Source organism: Paroedura picta, chromosome 5 (genome assembly GCF_049243985.1).
Source record: "Paroedura picta isolate Pp20150507F chromosome 5, Ppicta_v3.0, whole genome shotgun sequence".
Taxonomy (NCBI): Eukaryota; Metazoa; Chordata; class Lepidosauria; order Squamata; family Gekkonidae; genus Paroedura; species Paroedura picta.
In genome coordinates, this window is record NC_135373.1 from 123,549,043 (window position 1) to 123,574,712 (window position 25,670).

Consider the following 25,670-nt stretch of genomic DNA (forward strand, 5'->3'; position numbering starts at 1 on the left):
CTTTTCTTCCTGATAAGGTATACCCCAAATATCTGTCTCCCCCAGGGTTACACCAGGAGGCAACATGCTGGTGGGGGGGAACGGCATTACGACATTACAGCAGGTTATACATATATAACTTCTGACAAATTTCCAGGCCAGGGTTGTGAGAAAAAGGAGGCTGAAAAGAATAAATTGTTCTGTGTTTGGTTACTCACTTATCTGTGCCGTTTCTCAACAAGGTAGCCACAGATGTTAAATACGTACCTTTCCCCCGTAAAACAGGGCCTTTGCCAGGGAAAGGATTCGCACCTTGAGAAATCCCTGTTCTGAAAAAGCCACATTCCCATTTGGACCCTGGTCCCACCCCTATGAGGACATCCTTCAAACAACCAGCAGGGGAAGTCCATCCCCTACAATAGCCTCCTCTTTTGCCAGAATGCTATTTAAGCAGAATGCCCAAGTCGAAACCTTGCACTTTCAGGTTCTCCCTGAAGGCAAAAATCAACCCACCCAGCATACGCTTTCCAAGAGGTAAAACAGTTTCCTTCTCTATTTAAAAACCCTCGTTCGAGCCTCTCCTGAAAAAGAGAGGCGGTAGCGGGTCAAAGCAGTGAGTGACATTCGTAAGAAGTCAGCGGTTGCGGGAGGAGAAAGGGAACTGTTTTAGCAGGACTCACAATGGCTGTCATTAAGACAGATGCTGTTTACAGGAGATTGTTTCCTTCTGGTAAATCTGGAAAGCTGTTAAGATCTCTGGCCAGCAGGATTGAACTTCAGCGGGATTGGCTGCATGATTCTGTGGTAGGTAACCAAAACAGAAAACGGAGAACAGGGGCTGTGGATCAGTGGGAGAGCATCTGCTTTGCCTGCAGAAGGTCGCAGGTTCAATCCCCGGCATCTCCAGTTAGAAAAGGCCAGGCAGCAGGGGATGGGAAAGACGGAGACCCTGGGCAGGAGCTGCCACTCTGAGCAGAAAATGCTCCCTTTGGCGGGCCGAAATTCTGTCTACCAGACATGACGTATGAAGCTGCCTTAGAGTGTATCGAGGTTGGCATTGTGTACTTGGAGTGTTAGCAGGTTTCTACCACTTGCAGATGCCAGGGATTGAACCCGGGACTTCTGCATGCCAAGCAGAGGCTTTCCCACTTGAGCTACGCCCCTTCCCACAGTTCTCCAGGGTCTCAGGCTGAAGTCTTTTCCATCACTGCCACCTGGACCTTTTCAACTGGAGATTCTGGGGTTTGAGCCTGGGACCCTTTGCGAGCCAAGCAGATCCTCAACCACTGAACTTTGTACCTTCCCTGTCTGCACATAAAGCAGCCAGTGGCAAGAGAGATCTTCTAACCTCCCCCAGAGATCGCTGGAGGCCCAGTGGAGCAGCTGGTGACTTTTCTGGTATTAATCAATGCTTATCTTATCTTCGCTTTGCAGCTCAGAGGAAAGTTAAGAATTCTTTGCAGTCAGCACCCGAATTAAATACGATTACTGCTCATGAGAGGCTGAATTTATCTGGCAACACAGGACCGTTTTTTGGGCGCCAATTTAGAAGTGACCGGGTCCTCATGGTGGCCACAAGGATGACAAACGCAGTGAAAAATGGGATTATGAGAGCCAGTGTAGCATTGCTGTTAAGAGTGTCTGTCTAGTAGCTGGGAGACAGGGGTTCTAATCGTACAATCTCTCAGTGTAGCCTACCTCACTGGGTTGTTGTGAGAATAAAATGGAGGAGGAAAAAAATCTACTTTGGGTCCCTGCGGGGAAGAAAGGTGGGGAACAAATTAATTAAATAAATACAATAAAACATTACTAATTCTATGAGGGCCCAGATCATGGTTGAATAAGGCACAACCCCCCCCCCTCCCACAATCAAGTGCTGAAATGTTTGCCCCTGAGCTATTCCAGCAGTTTAAAAGCAGCTGAGGAAATTTCTCTCCGGGATTAATCCTCAACTCACTAGAACAGTTGCAAAATTCTGTGTAAGAACAATTAAGCTACGTCAAATGAATACAAAACATTCAATGATTTTAAGCATCTATTTGTATGCATTTTATCAATTTTTATTTAATTTTTATTTATTTTGATTAAATATTATTGTCTAATCAGGTAATTCAAAAATAGTTTTCCTCTTAGTCATTTTATATCATTCGCTTTCTTAATCTGTTCAAAGGCTTTGTCGAATTTTCAGATATTTGTAGAGTTTTTCTCTCTACTAGTGGTTATTGGATTATCATTCCGCAAAACTACCTGTAGTCTTTATTAGATCGCTATAAAAACGTTTTATAGTATTATTACCTGGCTAGATAACCATAAGAGCCTCTTGTGGTGCAGAGTGGTAAGGCAGCCGTCTGAAAGCTCTGCCCATGAGTCTGGGAGTTCAGTCCCAGCAGCCGGCTCAAGGTCGACTCAGCCTTCCATCCTTCCGAGGTCGGTAAAATGAGTACCCAGCTTGCTGGGGGGTAAACGGTAATGACTGGGGAAGGCACTGGCAAACCACCCCGTATTGAGTCTGCCATGAAAACGCTAGAGGGCATCACCCTAAGGGTCAGACATGACTCGGTGCTTGCACAGGGGATACCTTTACCTTTAGCTGTTTCTAGAAAAAGAGCCTCTTGTGGCGCAGAGTGGTAAGGCAGCCGTCTGAAAGCTCTGCCCATGAGTCTGGGAGTTCAGTCCCAGCAGCCGGCTCAGGGTTGACTCAGCCTTCCATCCTTTCGAGGTCGGTAAAATGAGGACCCAGCTTGCTTGCTGGGGGTAAACGGTAATGACTGGGGAAGGCACTGGCAAACCACCCCGTATTGAGTCTGCCATGAAAACGCTGGAGGGCGTCACCCCAAGGGTCAGACATGACTCGGTGCTTGCACAGGGGATACCTTTAACTTTACCTTTAGATAACCATAATAAACTGAATCTGAAGGTACAAGAACCCCCTCAGCCTAACCATGCTGCAGGCCCTCAGAACATTTCAAAATGGCAGCATTGTCCTTGTAGCCGCCACAGAGAAAGTGTCACATCTAAATTGGCCCTTGGAAAAGAGAAGGACAAAAATAATCCAGCCAGGACAACCGCCTGCCCAAAACACACACCCTCCCACCTCCGGAAGCCACATTTTCTTGAATTTGTGTTTTGTTTTGCCTCTCTTAGTGGTCAGTGTCCACCATGTTGCTGCTGCTTCTTTTCGTCTGTGTGGGCTGGCACACCACTCCAGGGGAGGCAGAGGTGGTGGAATCGTTCGAAGATACCTGCCCCCAGTTTTTCTTCCAGGAAACCCCTCCACGAATTGGACTCATGGCCTCCTACATGGTTCCAATCTGCCAGCGTTACAAAAACCAGTACCGTTACGCAACGCTGTACGACCAAGAAAACCGCATTCCTGTCTATTCGGCCTACATCTACATACCTGGGCGGGCAAAGAGACCCAGTAAATGGTTGGTGGAACCTCAGGTAAGATGGGGGAAGGAGTGCCTTGAAGCCTTGGCACACCTCTGGCTGGTCCCTGCCCTCAGCTAGGGTTGCCAACCTCCAGGAGGTACCTGGAGATTTTCAGCTATTACAATTGATCTCCAAATGATCAAGATCAGTCTCCCCTGAAGAGAATGGCTGCTTTGGAAGGTGGACTTTATTGGCACTATATGCAGCTGAAGCCCCTCCCAAACTCTGCCCTCCTTAGGCTCCGCCCCCAAAATAGCCAAGTATTTCTGAACCTGGAGCTGGCAACTTTAGAAGACGGGTGGAAGAAGAAGAGTTGGTTCTTAAATGCTGCTTTTCCCTACCTGAAGGAGTCTCAAAGTGGCTTACAGTCGCCTTCCCTTTCCTCTCCCTACAACAGACACCCTGTGGGGTAGTTGGGCCTGAGAGAGCGCTGATATTACTGCTCTGTGAGAACAGCACTATCAGGGCTGTGACTAGCCCATGGTCACCCAGCTGGTTGCATGTGGAGGGGAGGTCGGGGTGGGAGCTCCAGCGAGGCAAGTGGTGAGTGGGGGGGGGGCAGGTCAGGCTGGAGCTCCAAGCAGTCGTGAGGGTTTGCGCCTGCTGATTGGTCCCTCACTTGACTGGCTGGCTGGCTGGAGTGGTTGTCAGTCTGGGTGAGGGGCCAATCGCTGTTGGCCCCGATTCCAGACAGGGATGGCCTCCAAGTGGCTTTACTGTTTTATTTAAGAGGAACGAATGATGATGATGATTTTAGCAGTGCTTTTACCCGCCCCGAGATGCTTAGTAAGGGATGGGATATAAACCAAATAAATTATGATGATGATGTCGCAGGAACTGACAGGCAAGGAAAATTAGAATGCAGAAAACACTCTATTGTTATTTTAACTCCAGCTCCCTGTGTCTCTCCTGTCTTCCAGCTTGGTTAGGAGTGCAGACTTCTAAACTGGCAAGTCGGATTTGATTCCCTGCTTCCCCACATGTAGCCAGCTGGGTGACCTTGGGCTCACCACAACACTGATACAGTTGTTCTGACTGAGCAGGAATGTCAGGGTTCTCTCAGCCTCCCCTTCCTCACAGGGTGTCTGTGGTGGGGAGAGGAAAGGGAAGGTGACTTTAATCCGCTCTGAGACTCCTTCGAGTAGAGAAAAGCAGCATATAAGAACCAACTCTTCTTCTTCTTCAGTAATCTCAGGGCTCTCTCAGCCTCCCCTCCCTCACAGGGTGTCTGTTGTGGGGAGAGGAAAGGGAAGGTGACTGTAAGCTGCTTTGAGACTCCTTCAGGTAGAGAAAAGCAGCAAATAAGAACCAACTCTTCTTCTTCAGTAATCTCAGGGCTCTCTCAGCCTCCCCTCCCTCACAGGGTGTCTGTTGTGGGGAGAGGAAAGGGAAGGTGACTGTAAGCCGCTTTGAGACTCCTTCAGGTAGAGAAAAGCAGCAGATAAGAACCAACTCTTCTTCTTCTTCTTCTTCTTCTTCTTCTTCTTCTTAGCTTGTCGATTTATGGTTGCAACCTGAAATGACTTCTGAAGGGGCCCTCCTCCGAAAATCCTGGGCTACAAAGGCACAGCTTCAGTACAGCCAGGCCATCCACCAAGATTACAAGCACCTGATCGGTTACAACCGGGGCCACCTGAATCCCAACGGTCACCAGCCCAACCTGGATGCCAAACAATCCACCTTCACCTTGACCAACATCGTGCCTCAATTTATCAAGCTCAACAGTGGCTCCTGGAACAAGTATGAGCATAGGACTACGCGGAGGTACACCCAAGGGTGCAAGAAAACCTTTGCCGTGGTGGGGGCGGTGCCGGGGAACAACTACATAGCCGGCGGGAGGGTGAACAAACCCAGCCACGTCTGGTCTGCGGCCTGCTGTTACATAGACAACAACCACCTGAGGTCCTGGGCCGCCATTGCCGCAAACAATGAGAACAGGGTAGAAGAGCTCAATCTGGGTGAGCTGGAGGAGGAGCTGGCTGAGCTGTATCAGCTGAAATCTGTCTTGCTCTTTCACAGTGATTGCCCCCGGGAATAAGACACTGGCCACGTCCTTCAAGTGGTAACAAGCAGGGTTGCCAACCTCCCAGGGCCACCCGGAAATTTCCCGCTGGTACACACCATCTTCAGTAGACCATGATCAGTTCCCCCGGAGAAAATGGCCGCTTTGATGGGTCGATTCTATGGGGTCATTCTCTGTTGAGTTCCAGCCTTTCCCCATAGTCTGCTCTCCACTCAAAAACCTCCAGGTATCTCCCAACGCAGAGCTCCATCCCAGAGCTTACATTAACCCAATTTGTAGGTCACCTCTTCTCCAAGCTGTTTGGTGTCAAATATCTCAAGCTGAAGCCCGAGATCTAAATGGAGGGATGGGGCTGGCTAATTTCCCTGCTCTGGATCTATGGTTGAGATATTCCTGGAGATTTTGGAGGTGGAGCCTGGGATGGGCAAAGGTTGGGAGGGAAGGGACCCTTGAGGGATACAATACCATAGTTGCTATTTTCTGCCAGGGGAACTGATGTCTGTAGCCTAGGGATGCCAGCCTCCAGGAGGGACCTGGGGATCCCCTGGAACTGCAGTGCATCCTCAGACTACTGTTGTCTGGTGATTAGTTGTTACCCTGGAGATCTCTAGGCTGTAGTTCCTCTGGCTGTCAACAGCAGGGCAAAGAGGCTTTCCTAAGCGCCTAAGAAGAGCCCTGCTGGATCAGACCAATGGTCCTATCTGGCCAGCGCCTTCTCTTCCTTCCTCTAAGAGGTCCCCTCCTCCAATTCCTCTTCTCCAAACTAGACAAACCCAAGGGATCTGATAAACATCTTCAAGTATTTAAAAGGCTGCCATATAGACGGTGGAACAGAGTTCTTCTCTCTTGCCCTGGACGAATGGACCAGAACCAATGGGATGAAATTAATTCAAAAGAAATTCCATCTAAACATCCAGAAGACGTTCCTGACAGTCAGAGTGTTTTCTCAGTGGAACAGGCTTCCTCGGGAGGTGGTGGGTTCTCCATCTTTGGAGATTTTTAAACAAAGGCTGGATAGCCATCTGACAGAGAGGCTGATTCTGTGAAGGTTCAAGGGGGTGGCAGGTGACAGTGGATGAGCAATAGGGTTGTGAGAGCAGGGGGTTGGACTAGATGACCCAGGATGTCCCTTCCAACATGATTCTATGATTCTAAGTCCTTCGGCCTTCCCTCTTTCATCAGACAAGAGCATGTGAATCAAATCAAAGTTTGATTTGCAAGGTTTTCCTTGCTCTCGACTTGAAAAAGAATAAATACCTGTCTGTCTTTTAGCATCAAAGGGGTCATTCCAAGGAACTGCAAGATCCGCCAGTTCATGTAATAACTGGAACAGTGAGATTGTTGCACCCACCCAAATGCTTGCCGGGTCTATCTGATCTGTCTGTAGTTACCACCAAGGAAAATTACTAGTCTTTTGATGTCATTTATATAATGTTTTCCTCCCCCGCTCCGACCCCGCAAACCGCCAGCTGGTCTTTCTGGCTGCAATTATATGACTGGACACAGGCTGGAACAGCCAGAGAGAGAACATGAGGAGCTCCCAAAGTGTCAGTCCATTGGGATGGGCAGGGGCGCATGGCTTGGCAGAGTTTAATTATGCAGATGAGGGCGAGAGCACCAGTTGCTTAAAGACAAACGAATTTGTAAAGAGGGGAGATGGATAGTCCTAGCAGCCTAACTGACTAACTGTAGGTCTGTCTCTCCTGATCTTTTTAACCTGGGTGTAAACTGCACAGAGCTTTTATTCCAACCCCAGGTCGATTCAGTCCCTGCTCTCTACACAGAATGCGATTTCCGTTTGGATTTTGGGCGATTTAAATTTTCCTTCTGCAGCAAGAAGGATTGATCCGGAGTGACCCTACCTTTATTGTGCGGTATCTCAGAGTACTTTTAATCCTCAATATCCAGATTGGGAAAGAAAGCTCAGTGGTAGAGAACCTCTGATAGGCTACACCTGGTCATGTGACACACTTGCCTTAAAGGAGAAGCCCTTAATTTCTCTCAACTTCTGTCGGTCCTGGATTTTTCCTCCCTCCTCTGCCTTTTTCGATCCTCTCCCCCACCCCTCCAAGAAAAGAAAGAGGCTCCCTGCTTGGCTCCTCTCCCCCCCCCCCTTCAAGAAAAGAAAGAAAGAGGCTTGGCTCCCTCCCACCTTCTGAACTATCTTAACCACGTGCAGAAGATTTTCCTGTTTCAATGGGGAGGGGGGGAAAGAGGAAGACCCGAGTTCAAAGCGATCTGAATTCAACAGGATTGACAATGGAATAAAGAAAGTAAGTGCAGACTCTGCCCTGGTCATCGGTATTCTCAAAAGAAATAGTTGGAGGGCTTAGACGGTATGACCCCTAAAGGGTTTCAACAAAGACAACAAAATATGAAATTCAGTTCTTTATTTAAAAGAATCACAGCCTTCAGAATGGCACGCAGTTTTGTTATTTTTTAAATATTTTACCGCAAAAACCAATGGATAAAGCTAGCATCCAGATGCATGTACAGAAATGAATAAGGTTATAAATCATGCAAGAAGAAAGATACCCAATATTACACAAGTTGACAAAAAAAGAAAATTTCAACCAGAGTTTGATACTAAGAAAGGAAAGTATTTACTAGTTTATACATTTCCGATTTTCAATGTCACAGGATCCCAAATTCTCATAAACTTCTCTGGATCTTGGGGTTCGTGCAACTCAGTTTAATGACTTATACATTTCTTTAACTTTATTTAGGCAGTCTTCTTTCTTTAGCAGGCTAAACTTCCATTTCAAGACTTTGGGAAAAACCAGCCTTGCAGCTGTCGATAAGTACAAAGCAAAAATCGAATGTTCTTTGGAACAGATTATAGAATCATAGAGTTGGAAGGGGCCATACAAGCCACCTAGTTCCACCCCCCTGCCCAATTACGGGTCACACAGCAATAAAGGTACAACATAGTTTAAGCAAAATGAAGTCAGCCGTTTTTGTCACATTCCCAGACACTCTGCCCCCTTGGAATAGGGTTGCAAGTCCCTCCTGACAAAGCAGAGGGGATGGGCACTTACTGGGAGAAGCAGGGAGGTCCATTTTCCATACAGTAAGATGTCCATATCTCCACCCACATAACCTGGAAGTGATGTCATCAGGTTCAAGATGTCAGTTGATGCTCTGGTATTTGGGCAAAACCTCAATGGTAAATTTGGCTTCTACCATAGAGTTTTGGCCCAAATACCAGAGTTTTTCCCCCCATCCTCCCAACATCCTGGATGTGTTCTTACTGCCAGGTCACATAGGCAGTAATCTAGTCACGTTGCTTCCTATTGGATGGATATCCCTATTTTTCAGGATAAATCTCCCTACTGGCAGTAGGGGACCCTCGCCACCACTGGGTGGAGGGAGGGGAGGTCTGGCAACGCTCCCTTGGATGACTTGTTAAGAGCAAGAACAGAATTAGCAGTGTAAGAAATGCACCAAGAATTAGCAACAGAGAAGAAAAATGATAGATTCTGTTCTTTAGGAAGTTAGCCAGTAATACGGAAAAACATCCATAAACCCACATTACAAGAGCTACAAAGTTGGCCTTTGAATCAAAAGAACAGGAAGATAAGAAAGAACAAAATTAACAATGATTAAAAAAAAACCTGGAAGAGGATAAATATTTTCTCCTGCGTTCAGTACTTTTGCTAGGCAGCAGGGAAACAGCCGTAGGGTGTTCCGGAGTCAAGGGGCCAACAGCAAGAGAGCTTGCAGCCACGTTCCTACAAAAGCCAGAGATTCTTTTGATCACAGAGCTCAGAAACTCAAACCATTGCTATATCTAATAAACTCCCTGGCACCTTGATAGCCGCTGAAAGCTATAATACAGGCTTGGAGGCCTCCCCAAATTCTGTAGGTTTGTCGATTTCCAGGTGGGCCTACAGATCTCCCAAAATAAGAACACATCTCCAGACCAGAGATTTCCATTCCCCTGGACAAAATGGTTGCTTTGCATTGTAGACTCTATGGCAGGGGTGGCCAAACTGTGGCTTTCCAGAGGTCCATGGACTACAGTTACCATGAGCCTCTGCATGCAGGGGCTCATGGTAATTGTAGTCCGTGGACCTCTGGAGAGCCACAGTTTTGGCCACCCCTGCTCTAGGGCAATATCCGCTGTAGAAGTCACTCCCCATCCCAATACTGCAGAATCAACCCCTATGATATATTTTTAAAAAATGATATCCTTTCTTTCTATATCAGGATGCAGGCTTCCAAATTTTGTTTTGTTAGATAGGTTACGTTTTGCAGATGTGAAATCACTGTGATGAATCATGTAGCTTTTCCTCAGTCCTGGGTCTCTTCTGTACTCTATAGCAAGACACAAAATTATTAGGAGGTGGGGGGGTGGAAAAGACACGGCAACGATTCCCTCCCCACCTTATTGATTATAAGCATCCGCCGCTGAAAACTCTGCAGCAGGACCAACCCAAAGTGACATAAAACTGTGCAAGCTTCTGAGCGCAAAAGAACTCTTCAGCAAAAAAAAATAAAGACTGAGCAAGGATCCGAGCACAGCAGAACTCCAGCCAAAATTAAGGTCAGTGAGGGTAAACAAGATGACTGAGGTCATGATTCCAATATGTTCATGCCCTTCAGGCTGCAGGTGGTGGACCATTCATTTAATTTAATCATTTGTTAGCCACCTCTCTCCCTTAACAGAGCTCAAGAAGGCTTAAGAACATAGAGGAAAAAATGGCAAATAAAATAGATTTTAAAACATACAAGTTTAAAACCACTCCTTGGGACTGTTAGTAAACTTAACCAAACGTTGGCCCTAAATAAAAATGCCTCTTGAAGATCATCAGGGAAGGGGGGCCAGGTGGAACTCCCTGGGGAAACTTGTTCCATAGCCACGGGGCTGCCACTGAAAAGGCCCTCTCTCCCATATCCACCAAAAGAGCTTCTTTGATTGTACTGGAAACCCTTCCCTGTGGTACAGTCTGTTCTACCACGTCAGGGCTCCACCATCTAATTCCCCTGCATGCGTTAACCCGGCCTATCTTGCTTTCGGCAGCAATAGCTTATGGATCTCTACATACATGACGGGATTCTTTTAACCACAAAAGGCGCCATTGTTAGACACTTACCCCAGATTTCTTGAGGCCGCTCTTCATCATAGGGCAGGCATCACAGAGATTGCAAAAACAACTGCCAAGACATAAAACAATTTAAATATTTTCCAGATTAGACGTGGTCAGAGCATTGGATTATAGCTCACAAACCAGCCGGGGAGAGAGGTCTGGCCATCACTGGCCATCTTCAAGCAGCAGCTAGACAGATCCTTATCCTGGATGCTTTAGGTTGACTCTGCCTTGAGCAGGGGGTGAGACTAGATGGCCTTTGTGACCCCTTTCCCACTCTAGGATTCTAGGAGTCTAGTTCAGCAGGGGAATGGGCTGCCTAAGGAGGTGGGGAGCTCCCCCTCACTGGCTGTCTTCAAGCAGCGGCTGGACAGATCCTTCTCCTGGATGTTTCAGGCTGATCCTGCCTTGATTAAGGGGTTGGGCTGGATGGCCCCTTCCCACTCTAGGATTCTATGCAGTTCTCCCGAGTGCTTACCTTACTGCCCATATGACTTAGATGTCATACCATCTTACCTCTATGGTAGATGTCATACCATTTACCTCTATGGTAAATATGGCTTGTATCATATTTTGCTCAAATATTAGACTTCCAGGTCACATGGGTCACATAGATACCAAAGCAGCTTGCTATCACCCTCCCATTCTCCTAGCTACAGCAGGTACCCCGTGAAGCAGTTGAGGCTGAGAGAGCTCTGAGAGAACTGTGACTGGCCCAAGGTCACCCAGCAGGCTGTATGTGGAAGAGGAGTGGGGAAATCAAACCCAGATTAGAGTCTGTTGCTCTTAACTACTGTGCCAGGCTGTTCAGACTCAAACATTGTTCTGTGGCTTCAGACCATCATGGCTGTCCTCCTGAATCTGGGCTGTTGGTAGTCAGGACTCTCAGCCGTTGATAAGTTGAAGTTTTTCCCTGCCTGGCTGTTTCTACCCCTTAAAGGAGGTGTGGGAGACTTCCTGCCTGCTGTATTTCTGTGGCCTTCAGGCAGACCACGGACCCACTTCCACCTCCACTGTACAGAGGAGCCAAACACCACAGACACAACCACAAAATGGCTGCCACAGGACATGGAACCAGCCACAAAATGGCTGCTGCAGGGGGTGGAACTACACACACACACACACAGAATGCCCAAGTACCAAGGAGGAGTGATTTTAAAAGTACATTTGGAGAATAGAATAAGGGAGAAGAAACCCAACATGATAGTATGGCTACTGCCTGCAACAGTGTTATTTTAAGCAGTTCCCTGGCAGCCACTCAGAAGACTCACAATCTCAAAACAATTTGTGGAAACCAAGGAAGGCTTTGGAGAACACTGGGGACTCCTCCTTTTCCTTCTTCTTTCCGAATCAATTGCATATTCTCAGCCTGATCTACCTGACAGGTTTGTTGTAAATGTAAAATGTATGAAAGGATGTTCTTGGGGTCCCCAGTGAGGAGGAAAGCAAGGAATAAATGAAGTCAATTAAAAAAATAACATCTTACATCAGGTCAGGACAGAAGATGTCGGGAGATCCATGATTGAATCAGTGTTTTGAAAGGGTAAATGTTGTAGGCAGAGTTTAAATATGCAAAGGGGTATAGCACCACCTGCTTAGGGAATAAATAAGTTTTTTGAGAATTGAAACAACTTTAGAGAGAGAGAGAGAGAGAGAGACTTAGCAGTCTAACCGACTAATTGTTCCTCATCTGAAGGCAAATAGGAAAGAAGTGATCTCAAGAGAACAGGAAGTCACCAATCGAGCCAATCAGAATGTGGGAGATTATTTGGAAAATACCAGGAAGTTCCTGATCTAAATAGACTGCACATCTCTTCCAAAATCTTTTTGAATCATGCATACTACAGATCTTGCCTATTCCAACAGATTTCAGGCTTCCACAGCCCTAACTCAGATTTACCCAAGAGAGGGGGGCTTAATTCCTCTACCCACACATGGGTTGGACTTTTCAAAATTCCACCCCACTTAATCTTGTGGAGTAAAAGAAGGCAAACCCCCAGAGAGAACCAATATTGAGAAGGAGTGAAAATGGGGGAACCGCCCCGAACTGCATCGTGGGTACCTGAGGCAGTGTAAATCAGAGCTGCAGAACTGGTGAGTCTTGGGTGTCCTCCTGTCCCAGTTTCAGTAGCTGTGACAACTTCATGAATGGGGACATGGGGAGTGCCTAAAGAGAGAAAGAAAGACGGGCTGTGTTTGTAGCATGCTTCCAAATGCTGGGCAAAACCTCAAGGGATAAAACCTCTTGAAACACGGCACATCAGGAACCAGACGGATGGGTTAGGGCTGTGTTTGTGTGGACAAGCACTACCAAACGGCAAAGGCATTGTCGGTATACAAGACCAGACCAACTGGTCAATGGTTTTCAGCAGCTCTCTAGAGAAGGGGTAGTCAACCGGTGGTCCTCCAGATGTTCATGGACTACAATTCCCATGAGCCCCTGCCAGCGTTTGCTGGCAGGGGCTCATGGGAATTGGAGTCCATGAACATCTGGAGGACCACCGGTTGACTACCCTTGCTCTAGAGGAGGTTGACCCCAGCTCTACTACCCATGTTTAGAGATGTTGAGGGGGCAGACTGGGAATCAGTCCAGTGGTCCTGTTAGGCCAGCATCCTGTCTCACAGTTCCTCTGGAGGGCCAACCGCAGGGCACAGGGGCCAAGGCCTTCATAAGAACATTGGCCCTGCTGGATCAGATCATTGATTCATTTAATCTAGCATTCTGTCTCACACAATGGCCAGCCAGTTTCTTTGAAGGCCCAACAATGGGGCAGAGAGGCCAAGGCCTTCCCTTGATGTTGCCTCCTGGCCCTGGGATTCAGAGGCATTGCGCTTCAGAGTGTGAAGTTGCCCTTCAGTCCCCATGGCTAGGAGCTGCTGTTACACCTCTCCCCCACAAATCTGGCTATTCCCCATTTAAAGCCCTTTGTGCCTGTGGCCATCACTACATCCCCTGGCAGAGAATTCCACATTTTAATCTCTTGGATAAAGAACAATTTCCCTTTGAATCCTGGGCCATCCACTGCTCTTCAGGATCTCGGACAACCCATAAGGTCTTGGATGAGTCATTTACCGTTCATTGTAGTCTGAGTCAATTACAGTTCATTGTAGTCCGATGAGTCAATTACACTTCATTGTAATCAGATGAGTCAATTACAGTTCATGTTGTAACCTGGCCACCAATTGGTGGCGGGAAAGAAATTTAACAATATATAAATTTAACAATAAATGAATAAATAAATAGTCATCACTTTACCCATTTCTGAGCGGATGTCCTCTCCAAAGGACGTGGTGTCATTGGTGCAACGCAGCCGCAACTTGCTCCAAACTATTTGTTTGTTGACATTCTGACATGTGCTCCTTCCAAAGATAGGACTCCTGGCTTGGTATCCGTCCCTGCACCGGTACTGCAGTTCCTGGCCCACCGTGTAGGTCGTCGACACAGCCTTCACCTGCTTTGGGGGGTTGAGGACTCCACAGAAACCTACCGGTGAACAGGGTGGAAGGGGAAATGAAGCATGATGTTCCTTTCAGTTAGGAGCTGAAGTGTCTTGCTAACTCCTGAATGTTGCATTCGCTTGTCCTTATTATTTATTTACTTAGGGATTTACATACCGCCCCTCTCGGAATACCGTCTCGGGGCGATTTATACCATCTAAAAACTCAATAAAACCAATAAAATGAACAGCTATAAATAACAAGTTAAAGTTGCGATTAAAAAAGAAACCTCTGCAATTAATCACTATCACGCCCACTATTACTGATAGTGATTTATAACCACACGGCTCCACCAGATGTTGGAATAGGGAGGAATCAGAGAGGGAGTAGAAGGGCAGATTCATGGAGGACAAGGCTGTCAGTGGCTCCTGGCCAGAGTGACTCAGCAGAACCTCCACCTTCAGGGGCACTAATCCCCTGAATCCCAGAGCCAGGGGGCACTGTAAGCACAAGACCTTGGCCTCTATGCCGTTGCTGGCCATCTAGAGAAGCCTTCCTCAACTTTTTTACAATTGAGAAACCCCTGAAACATTCTTGAGGTTTCACAAAACCCCAGAAGTCATGCAATCGTGCAGAATGTGGTTGGGAAGCAGAGCTGTGGACACGCCTTCCCACCCCCTCCAGGCTGATCATTGGCCACTTTGGGAGGGGAGGGTGGGTCAATATGACCATATATGGCAGTGGGGGTTGAACGACCCTTTCACAGGGGTTGTGGCAGGGCAAGCAGCTTGGCCGGGGAGGGGGGGGGGCGCCATCCACACAGCAGCCTTGCGGGGTAGATCGAGATAGAGCATTAGTCTGTCTGGAGCAGCAGAAAAGAACAAGATCGGCATGGTGGGTCAAGAGGCAGAGCTGAACTGAGAAACCCCAGGGGAAAAGCAATTTATATACAATCATGAACCATGGATCCTCACGCCATTGGTCAGATTTGGTTTAATTTCTGCGAAAGAACCCTTGCATAATTTCATGGTTGGGGGTGACCACAACATGAGGAACTGGATTAAAGGGTCACGGCATTAGGAATGTTGAGAACCACTGATATATGGTCACGTTGCCCAGTAAAAGTTTAACAAATTTTTAAAAATATATTAATAATTAACTCCCACCCATTTGGGAAACCCTTGCAGGGCCGTCAAGAAACGCCATGGTTTCATGAAGCCCTGGTTGAAAAAAGGCTGGTTAACCTCTGTGTGAGACAGGATTTCGACACTATAAATTGGCCACTGGTCTGACCCAGCAGGGCTCTTCTGATTTCTTAAGAAGGCCTCGGCCTCCTTGCCCTGTTGTTAGCTGTCCAGAGCAATGGACTAGAAGGACCATTGGTTTGATCCAGCGGGGCTCTTATAGTCCTAAGATAGGCAGACTACAACCAAAGCAAACTGATCAAATACGAACCAGAGAGAGAAAAGTGTGTTCTCGCAGGGCCGTCCTGTGGTAATACTTTGAAGAACCTCAGAATGTGTAATGGTTAGGTAGGGATTGCTATGGCACTAGCAGGAAGGTCCCCCAGATATGTCGATCTTCTTCCACAGTTAGCACAGCAAAAGCAAAAGACAAAGACACGATTTCACCTTTCATCAGAGGCTGGCCAGTGGTTGGGAGGCCGTCCGCCTTTTCATTCCCTTCCTCAGTTTGTGTCGTAGGCTGTGTCAAGGGGGGAAGAGGCAGGTTGGGATCCACTGGGCAGGAAAAAGAAAGGAAAGCATTTCTGTAAACAAGGTAGGCATTCTAGCCTGATGAATGCCTGGGTTGGGCTGTCCGTGATTCCACTGCAGGTAAGAAAGGATTGTTGGAAGCAAAGGGCATTAGGAGGTAGGGTTTCCAGCTCTGGATTGGGAAATACCTGGACTTTTTTTTTAGTTGAAGCTTGGGGAAGCAGGGCTAAAGGAAAAGAGGAAGTCGAGGCCTTATTGTTAATTGACCTTGCATTGCATGGGATCAAGGTCGGAACCCCCCCCCAGCCTCCACCTTCACATATTTGGGGATGGGATGTAGGTTAGGAGAGGATTGAGTGCGAACTACAGCGCTCCCAATTCTTCTATTGTCCAGCCTCGTCCCCCTGCCATATCGGCCCTGGCCCATCACTGTTGGTATGCTGGCCCCACCAAGCCCCCCCACCCAGATAACAGTCCCCCTGTCTCCATGCTCTCGCGGAGAGGGACTAAATCCCACTAACCTACCAAATTAGCTCTCTCTCCCCAGCTGCACTAATATCCCACCCTAAACCTCCCAAACCTTGCCCACCCTCCAAAAACAATCGCCCTACCCAACCTCCCCCCACCCCCCAAATTAACACAGAGGCACCAATCTCTTTGCTGAGTATTTATTTTATTACATGACATGAAATCTCTGAGGAAGAGTGCTTGCACTCGAAAGCTCACGGCTGGAATAAACCTTTGTTGGTCTTAGAGGTGCCACAGGACTCTGATTTTGTTGTGCTCCCCACTTGAATCTAACCTACCAGCTAAGATAGCGATCCCCAACCTGTGGGCTGCGGACCACATGTGGTCCTTCGACTAATTGGAGGTGGGCCACGAAGGACACCTTCTCCCCCCCCCCCCGGCCCTTTACTTCATCCCCCCCCAGCCCTTTACAACACACTTTGGGTGTCCTTGTCTCCCATCACTCCCAGACGGGACTATCTCGTTGCAGAGAAACAAGCTCAGGGTTCCCATGGATTTGCCATTGTCATGAGTTAAAATTTCCATGAAAATAAAATGTTCCTTAGGTTCATTGTTGTGGCGTGTCTGTATCTTATTTTGAAGGGATGTTTAAACATTACCATAGCGATCAGAGAGCGTTAGGGCAGTGGCTGAGAGTAGAGGAGTAAACTACCCCCCCACTGGGCATCAGTAAAAGGCATTGAGTGGTCCCCGGAGAGTGGTCCCCGGCGTTGAGTGGCCCCCGGTAATAAAAAGCTTGGGGACCACTGAACTAAGATACTAATTAAAAACTGAAAACCAAAACCCAGAGGCACTAGTAGCTCCAGGACCTGGAGACCTCTCTCCACCGCCACCTAGTGGTGAAGAGAATAACTGGACTAGTCTGGTCCATCTGAAAACACCCACTTGCTGGACCTGTTGGGACTGAGGGGAGGTGGTGAGGCGATTGCTCTATAACAGGGGTAGTCAACCTGTGGTCCTCCAGATGTCCATGGACTACAATTCCCATGAGCCCCTGCCAGCAAATGCTGGCAGGGGCTCATGGGAATTGTAGTCCATGGACATCTGGAGGACCACAGGTTGACTACCCCTGCTCTATAAGATCCTGCAGAGGGGGATAGGTTAGGTTTTGTAGTCTAGTGGAGTGAAGTGGGGCAGAGAGAGCCCCTGTAGAGGCGGGATCTCGCTGGACTCTCCTCAGGCAGCTGAGCCAGCAGTTGGGAGTTGGGGTGGGCACAGCCCCAGCCTCTCCCACCTCTGAGCATCCAGCTTGGGTGGCTGTGCTGGGACTTGGGGGGAGGCACAGCCCTGGCCTCATCTGTGCCCACCTCCGAGCTTCCCGCTCGGGCAGCTGTGCAGGCCAGCTAGGCCCATGCCTGCCACCAGGAAGGCAGGCAGCCAGTGCATAGTAATTGGGTGGGGGGAGCCCTATCCTCAGCGCTGGAGGGGAGGGCAGCCACTGTGAGGAGACGTGGAGGAAGCCCGGGGGTGGGGGGGAGAGCACCTCCACCCAATGCCTCGCTGCTGCCTGGCCCTCCATCTGCTCGAGGCCCAGGCCTGCTCCTGCCCTGACGCTCTAGCACCCATTGTATTCCTGGCTGCAACGGGCTTTGTCCCTAGTCCACAAATAACGGAATACTTTCAAAATGCTCTGTGACTCTGCAGCTCTGTTCCTCTGGAGGGCCTGAGCACTGAGCCAAATCCTAAAGTCCCCACAAACCAAAGAGGGGGATGGAGCACCAAAACGCACTTGGAACTGCAGCTCCTCACCTATGCACTCCACAGTGGTCCACCGGCCGAACCCGTCCTGCTCAGAGCTGCACTTAATGAACCGCGCCTGCCCGCTTTTCCTCTTGTAGCCTTTCTCACATTCGTACTTCACCTCTGTGCCAACCTTATACGACTCTGCAAAGAATTCAGCAAGCTCAACGGCGAGAGGAGGGGGACATTTGTCTGCAAAGGAAGAAAAAGGTGTGCCAGCGGAAACACAGCAGCGAGCATTCGAAACCGGACCTGGAGGGGCCTTTTCAGCGTACCCAGTCAATGCACTTTGGAGCATCAGTGTGGGAAAGGGGCATGCTGGCCAGCAGACCCCACGGGAGCCAGGGTTTCCAACCTCCAGGTGGCATCTGGAGATTCTCCAGTATTAGAACGGATCTCCAGATGATGGAGACCAGCTTTGGAGAAAATGGCAGATTTGGGAGGTGGACTCTTGGGCATAATGCCCCACTGGGATCCTAACACCTCCCCCAGGTCCCATCCCCAAAGTGTCCCAGAACTTCCCAAGGTTTAGCAACCCTAACTGTTGCTCAGGCAGGCTTTCTCAACCAGGGTTTTGTGAGACCCCAGGATTTCTTGGCAGCCCTGGAAGGGTTTCCTGATTGGGAGGGAGTTAATTTTTCAATATATTTGTTAAACATTGATGACCATATATGGTCAAGTCAACTCGCCCTCCCTCCCAAAATGGCCAAGGTGGGCCTGGAGGGGGGTGAGAAGGGGAGGGGCCCTGGGTGGGCGTGTCCACAGCTCTGCTTCCCAGCCATATTCTGCACGATGGTGCCACTTCTGGGGCTTCTCAGAGCCAGAAGATTGTTTCAGGGGTTTCTCAATGGTAAAAAAGTTGGGAAAGGCTGTGCCAATGCATAAAGCTCATTTGCTTACAGATGTATGCCCACATGGCTCCCCCCATGCGCTTGACAAACCCTGCTCTTTCATAAAATCTATGCTCACATGCCATTGTAATGTAAGAAGAGTCCTTTTACTGCACGCACTGTACTCTCTGCTCTGTTGTTGGCCCTCCAGAGGAACTGGCTGGCCACTGTGTGAGACAGGAGGCTGGACTAGATGGACCCCTGGTCTGACTCAGCAGGGCTCTCCTGATGTTCTTAATCATTAAATGCCCCTCACCGGTTCTCAAGGTCCAGAGGGGGGGGGGGAATTATTTCCTTTTTTTTTCTTGCTTTGTTCTGAGAAACTCTTCTGAGTCATTCAATTCAGTTTCCCTTCATGGTTGGTTGTGGTTTCAGGGAGCCAAGGGGCGGGGAAAGCTGGGAGTTTTAAAAGGTTGTGAGTTTCGAGAGCCGGAGAAAAGGAGATTCCCATCTCCCCCCTGCCCGAAAGAAACGTTTGAAGTCTGAACGGACACACCTCTGGGTGGCTGAGGGCATTGCTTGCTGAGCACTTTTACATTCTGCAATACTTTCATTTTCATCTCTGCGGTTAAAGCGTGTGGTTAATTCTTTCGAATAAAGTGTCCCTGCCGAGGCCACAAATTGCTGATGGGCTGCAGAAAGGAGATGGGGGGGAAAAACCATACCATTCAGGTGCTGTAGTCACCTGGCCAGCCTTTTCTTGTTAGGCTATTCGGGGCAGGTAGAACTGGTTAAGATTTGATCAGAAGAACTGGTTTTTAAAACCCACTTTTCAAGTCCCACAGCGGCTTATGAACTCCTTTCCCTTCCTCTCCCCACGACAGACAGCTCTGAGAGAACTTATCTGCAAGAACAGCTCTAAGAGAACTGTGACTAGCACAAGGTCACCCCACTGGCTGCATGGGGAGGAAAGGGGAGTCAAACCTGGTTCTTTAGATTCACATCAGCTGCTCTTAAACATTTAACCACAAGGGAGCATGAAATCTTGTATGCATACGCTGACCAATACTTGGGTGTGTACACGTCCCATCATGCGGCAGATTTAAAAATACACATTCTTCAGAGTCGTACTTTTGGAATTGGTATATGCCATGTTTTTGTTTCCTAATCTAGTCTATTAGAAGAAGAGTTGGTTCTTATATGCCACTTTTCTCTACCCGAAGGAGTCTCAAAGCAGCTTATAGTTGCCTTCCCTTTCCTCTCCCCACAACAGACACCCTGTGGGGTGGGTGAGAATGAGAGAGCCCTGATATCACTGCTCGGTCAGAACAGCTTTATCAGTGCTATGACTAGCCCAAGGTCACCCAGCTGGATGCATGTGGGGGAGCGCAGAATCGAACCCGGTATGCCAGGTTAGAAGTCCGCACTCCTAACCACTCCATCAAACTGGCAGTTCAGCTTTCCTGTTTCTAACTTGGCAGAACATGGACAACCAGTCAGAGAGAAGGTTAGGTTTTTCAGAGCTCATCCCCAGAATTAAAAATCCAGATGCTTTTGAGTCTGAAAATATGTCGTGCTTCAGTTTCCTAGCCTACTGAGGAGCCTGGTATTTCAGCTTTCCCAAGCATAACGTGGAAAAGCAGGGACAACCTATCAGGAAATGGTTGAATTGCAGATCCACTAACTCAGAGCTGCGGGGATTTCACAGGAGAAAGCTGGGAGGTTGGGTCTAAAAGGACACCTTTTTTTGGGGGGGGGGCTCATCTTCTCCAAAGCTTTTTGGGGTGAAGAGGGTACCTGTCTCCCTTAAGGATCTTGTGCATACATTGGGAGTGGGGGGTGCAGATAAAGCAGGATGCCTCTTGCAGGGTGCAGCTTGCAATTCACCCAAGCTGAAAATAAATCCTTTTAGAAGAGAAGAGTTGGTTCTTATATGCCGCTTTTCTCTACCAGAAGGAGTCTCAAAGCGGCTTACAATCCCCTTCCCTTTCCTCTCCCCACAACAGACACCCTGTGAGGCAGGTGAGGCTGAGAGAGCCCTGATATTACTGAAGAAGAAGAAGAGTTGGTTCTTCTATGCCGCTTTTCTCTACCTGAAGGAGGCTCAAAGCGGCTTCCATTCGCCTTCCCTTTCCTCTCCCCACAACAGACACCCTGCGAGGCAGGTGAGAGAGCTCTGATATTCCTGCTCGATCAGAACAGCTTTGTCGGTGCTGTGGCGAGCCCAAGGTCACCCAGCTGGTTGCATGTAAGGGAGGAGCGGGGAATCAAACCCGGCTCACCAGATGTCTGCACTCCTAACCACTACACCAAGCTGGCTTTCCACCCTACCTTGCCCCCAAGACCCCCATCCCCATTAGATGAAGACGGCCCCTGAATGTTTATGTTGCGGGGCCTGAGGCCAGTATCCAGGCAGAACTCCTGACTTTGATTGTGTACATTTCAATACCTCCCATATTTCCCCCGGCAGAGAGTCTCCAGTCCAGTTGATACTACAGAGATAAATGAACATCATAAAACGCCCAAGAACTAACAGAAAGCAGAGACAGTTAAAAACTGAAAGGCTCAGAAGAAGGATGAAATGATAAAAGGACTATTCATTTCCAAACGTGGCGGCTGGTAGCCCTCCTGACTTACTCAAAGATGGCATTTCCGCCAAGAATTCCCAGCCTGGCTGTTGTGGGTTTTCTGGCCTGTGTGGCCTCCGTCTGGTAGTTTTAGCCCCTGATGTTTCACCAATAACTGAGGGAGGACACGGAAAGACACACTTCTCTGTGTTCCACTGTCAGGGGCTAAAATCCCCAGGCCGTGGCCACACAGGCCAGAAAACCCACAACAGCCAGTGGACTCCGTTCTAAAAGCCTTCTGCAATTCAGTGGCCAATCCCTTTGATAAATGTGCCAGATTCATGGACGGCTTTTCCCTTAAGAGTCAGTCCATTTTTTTACCCTGCCCCCTTTGAGCCTGGAGCAGCACACACCGTACTCCCCTTCCTATTCTATCTTTGCAACAACCTTGTGAGGTGGGACAGGCTCAGAGAGAATGACTGGCCCAAGGTCACTCAGAGAGCTTCCGGGTAGAATTTGAAACCCAGACTGGAAGCACGATTGAGACGCTGCAAAGGACACTGGAGCAATGTCTGAATCCAAATCATCTAGAGCAGCTGACCCCAACCCCCGGTCCGGAGATGGTACTGGTCCGTAGATCAGTTGGTACTGGGCCGAGGCTCCTCCTCCTCTCCAGTTGCTGCCTCAGGGGCTGCCCTGCCACTCTGCTGCCGGCTCACCTTTGGTGCTCTCCAGTGGCCACCATGGCTGGGGCTCCCCCCCCCCCGGTGTGGCACTGTGCAGCTGCTGCTGGCAGCGCCCTCCAGTGGGCGGTGGGAAGTCAGGGGCACCAGCGGGAAAGCAAGTGGAGCAGGGGCTCAGGCGGCAGCGGTGGCAACGTCCCTTGGCAAAAGACTACCCCCCCCCCAAGGTCTCACTAAAATTGTCAAGACTCCTCCACGTTGATAAAAAGGTTGGGGACCACTGATCTAGAGTACATTGCACATATTTTAACTACTAGACGCCAACAACAATCAAATCTTACCTTTGGCCCCTTCAGTAGGCTGGAAAGTTCTCCACGTCAGAATGAGCAATCCCAACCAAAAGCAGGTCATGTCTTTTCAAAACCCCTCCCCAGTGAAGAAGAAGAGTTGGTTTTTATACCCCGCTTTTCACTCCCCAAAGGAGTCTTCAAGTGGCATGCGATCACCTTCCCTTTCTCTCCCCTCAACAGACACGCTTGTGAGGTAAGTGAGGCTGAGAGAGCTCTAAGAGAACTGCTCTGTGAAAACAGCTCTAACGGGACTGTGATGAGCTCAAGGTCACCCAGCTGGCTGCGTGGGGAACAGTGCGGAATCAAACCCGGCTCTCCGGATTAGAGGCCGCCGATCCTAACCACTACACCAAACTGAGAGGAAAAGAGTTTTCTCTCCTTCTCAGAAAGCCCTCGGTCTGACTAATGGCAGAAGAGACGAGAAGGTTTCGATAACCATCTGGGAACTGTCACCACTTCAGTCAGACTATCTGACATCCCACCCGCCCCCGGCCTTTCGAGTCTGCAGAGGGCTGAAACGATTCTCCTCAGGTGTTAACTGCACTCCCTCCAGGAAGTCCTGTTCCTGCCCAAGAGTTATTAACAGTAATTTGCAGGAAGTGGCATCAACCTGCGGTGAGCACCTTGTGAGTAAGCTTAGCCCCGAGTGGACATTTCTGCTAGTTCTTGGACTGCTAAACAGACAAAGAAGCGGCGACCCTGATTAAGTAGATTCATGTCCCAATATTCCCTTTTATTACTTTTAGATAGATAGGATGAAAGCTGATTCCTTTGGAATGTGGCATGGGAGGATGGCTTTACAGATACCGTGGGCTGCCCAGAAAGATGAGTCGGGGGGTTCTACGTTAAATCAAGCCTGAACTCTCCACCTAATCGAGTATTTGAAAAACATAAGAGGAGCTTTCCTGGATCAGCCCAGGGGTTCATCCAGATCAATATTTTTAAGGATATAAGAACAGCCCTCCTGGATCAGGCTCTAGTCCAGCATCTTAAGAACATACGAAAAGCCCTTCTGAATCAGCTAGAAGTCCATCTAGTCCAGCATCCTAAGAACATCAGAAGAGCCCTGCTGGATCAGACCAGGGGTCCATCTAGTCCAGCATCCTAAGAACATTAGAAGAGCCCTGCTGGATCAGACCAGGGGCCCATCTAGTCCAGCATCCTAAGAACATCAGAAGAGCCCTGCTGGATCAGACCCGGGGGTCCATCTAGTCCAGCATCCTAAGAACATCAGAAGAGCACTGCTGGATCAGACCAGGGGTCCATCTAGTCCAGCATCCTAAGAACATCAGAAGAGCCCTGCTGGATCAGACCAGGGGTCCATCTAGTCCAGCATCCTAAGAACATCAGAAGAGCCCTGCTGGATCAGACCAGGGGTCCATCTAGTCCAGCATCCTAAGAACATCAGAAGAGCCTTGCTGGATCAGACCAGTGGTCCATCTAGCTCAGCATCCTAAGAACATCAGAAGAGCCCTGCTGGATCAGACCAGGGGTCCATCTAGTCCAGCATCCTAAGAACATCAGAAGAGCCTTGCTGGATCAGACCAGTGGTCCATCTAGTCCAGCGTCCTAAGAACATTAGAAGAGCCCTGCTTATTTAGCCCAGGGGTCCATCTAATCCAGCATCTTAGGTGGGGTTTGGGGATCCCCCAGCATTACAGCTCTTCTCCACACTACAGAGATCAGCTTCCCTGCAGAAAACGTAGAAAAGAGCTAAACTCCAGTACCACCGTAAACACACAGAATTTGTGACTCTGTACCAGCTTTCATGAGCAACTGCTCAGATCTTCATAAATCTGTTATCTGAAGAACCAAGCAGTGACTCATGAAAGGTCACCCCCTGCCACAAAGTTTAAGGTCCTTATTGAGTAATGGGTTCAATAAGGTGCAAAGTCGCTCATGTGGCAAAACAACAGCTCTTTATTATATTGCACCAACTGAACTAACTCAACAGGCCATCACCTGAACGTATACACCCTGTAGGGTTACCTGTGATGGGCCCAGTGTGAGTTCTCCAAGTTCCAACTGATTGGACCACTTAAATGATCCAGTAGCAGGATGGATCCTGGCCAAAACCATTAAGAGTCCACAATATTTGAATTGCGGTTCTCACTCCATGAAACTCTTGCTCCTTTCTGCTGTTACCGACAGGCTATCATGGCTATCCATCTTACTTTACCTGAAGGACGTTTTGGAAGATGGAGTCTATGGTGTACCACACTGCAGTCCATACTTCCAGATCTCAAGGAGTTTGAAGCTCTGACCTGGAAGGCAGAAAGAAGCCCGATTTAGTCAGATATATTGTTAAACATTTGTTAGGTGATATGACCGTGTATGGTCACGTTCACCTGCCACCCTCCCCCCAAATGGCCAGTGATGGGCCTGGAGGGGTGGGCAGGGGAGGGACCCCAGGTGGGCGTGTCCACAGCTCTGCTTCCCAACCGTATTCTAAACAATCATGCCACTTCTGGATTTCTCGAAGCCTGAAGAATATTCCAGGGGTTTCTTGATGGTAACAAAGTTGAGAAAAGCTGAAATATGTCGCTTTTCTCTACCTGAAGCAGTCTCTAGCTTACAGTCACCTTCCCTTTCCTCTCCCCACAACAGACACCCTGTAAGGGAGGTGGGGCTGAGAGAGCCCTGATATTACTGAAGAAGAAGAAGAATTAGTTCTGATATGCCCCTTTTCTCTGCCAGAAGCCATCTAAAAGGGGCTTCCAATCGCCTTCCCTTTCCTCTCCCCACAACAGACACCCTGTGAGGGAGGTGAGGCTGAGAGAGCCCTAAGAGAACTGTGATTGTCCCAAAGTCACCCAGCTGGCTGCATGTGGGGGAGGAGCAGGGAATCAAACTCGGCTCACCAGATTAGAAGTGGTCCTAATCACTCCACCAAGCTATCTGTGTTAAATGCCATCAAGTCACCTCTGACCTATGGCGACCCCCAGAATGCCATCAAGGCACCTCTGACCTATGGCGACCCCCACAACGTCCTACTGTTAACCTGCCTCCCTCATGTCTCGCAATCAAATTTCACTCCATCTCTGGTTGGGTCTGCTTCCTTTCCTGCTCCCCCCAACTTTTCCTAGCATTATTGTCTTTTCCGATGACTCTTGTCTTATGATGTGACCACAGCATGACAGGTCCAGTTTAATCCTTTCAGCTTCTAGGGAGTGTTTGGGGTTTTGTGTGGAGAGTATTCTAGCGTTGCACAAACATGATCTTCAGATCTGTGTTTATCATGTTCCTGCCAGACTATAAATAGCGTATTTCAGTTAAATACTTTAATCAGCAGTAA

General features: G+C 48.7%; 2 protein-coding genes across 3 annotated transcripts; one reads left to right on the plus strand and one right to left on the minus strand.

Moving 5' to 3' along the window:
- The first annotated feature begins 433 nt into the window (after nt 1–433).
- On the plus strand, nt 434–7,719 carry LOC143838639 (endonuclease domain-containing 1 protein-like). The gene is made up of 3 exons (XM_077340336.1): nt 434–513; nt 3,124–3,423; nt 4,904–7,719. The coding sequence occupies exons 2-3, from the start codon at nt 3,139–3,141 to the stop codon at nt 5,447–5,449; spliced, it is 831 nt and encodes a 276-aa protein (XP_077196451.1). The 5' UTR covers nt 434–513; nt 3,124–3,138; the 3' UTR covers nt 5,450–7,719.
- Nucleotides 7,720–7,807: 88 nt separating this feature from the next.
- On the minus strand, nt 7,808–24,634 carry LOC143838641 (interleukin-2 receptor subunit alpha-like). Of its 2 annotated transcripts, none has more exons than XM_077340339.1 (7): nt 24,555–24,634; nt 17,955–18,137; nt 15,594–15,701; nt 13,781–14,008; nt 12,587–12,691; nt 10,531–10,591; nt 7,808–9,751 (listed from the first exon to the last, which is right to left on the minus strand). In XM_077340339.1, the coding sequence occupies exons 1-6, from the start codon at nt 24,604–24,606 to the stop codon at nt 10,557–10,559; spliced, it is 711 nt and encodes a 236-aa protein (XP_077196454.1). In that variant the 5' UTR covers nt 24,607–24,634; the 3' UTR covers nt 7,808–9,751; nt 10,531–10,556. The 2 variants fall into 2 exon arrangements, with proteins under 2 accessions (XP_077196454.1, XP_077196453.1); XM_077340338.1 differs by lacking the exon at nt 24,555–24,634 and adding an exon at nt 22,367–22,801.
- Between the last annotated feature and the right edge of the window lie 1,036 nt (nt 24,635–25,670).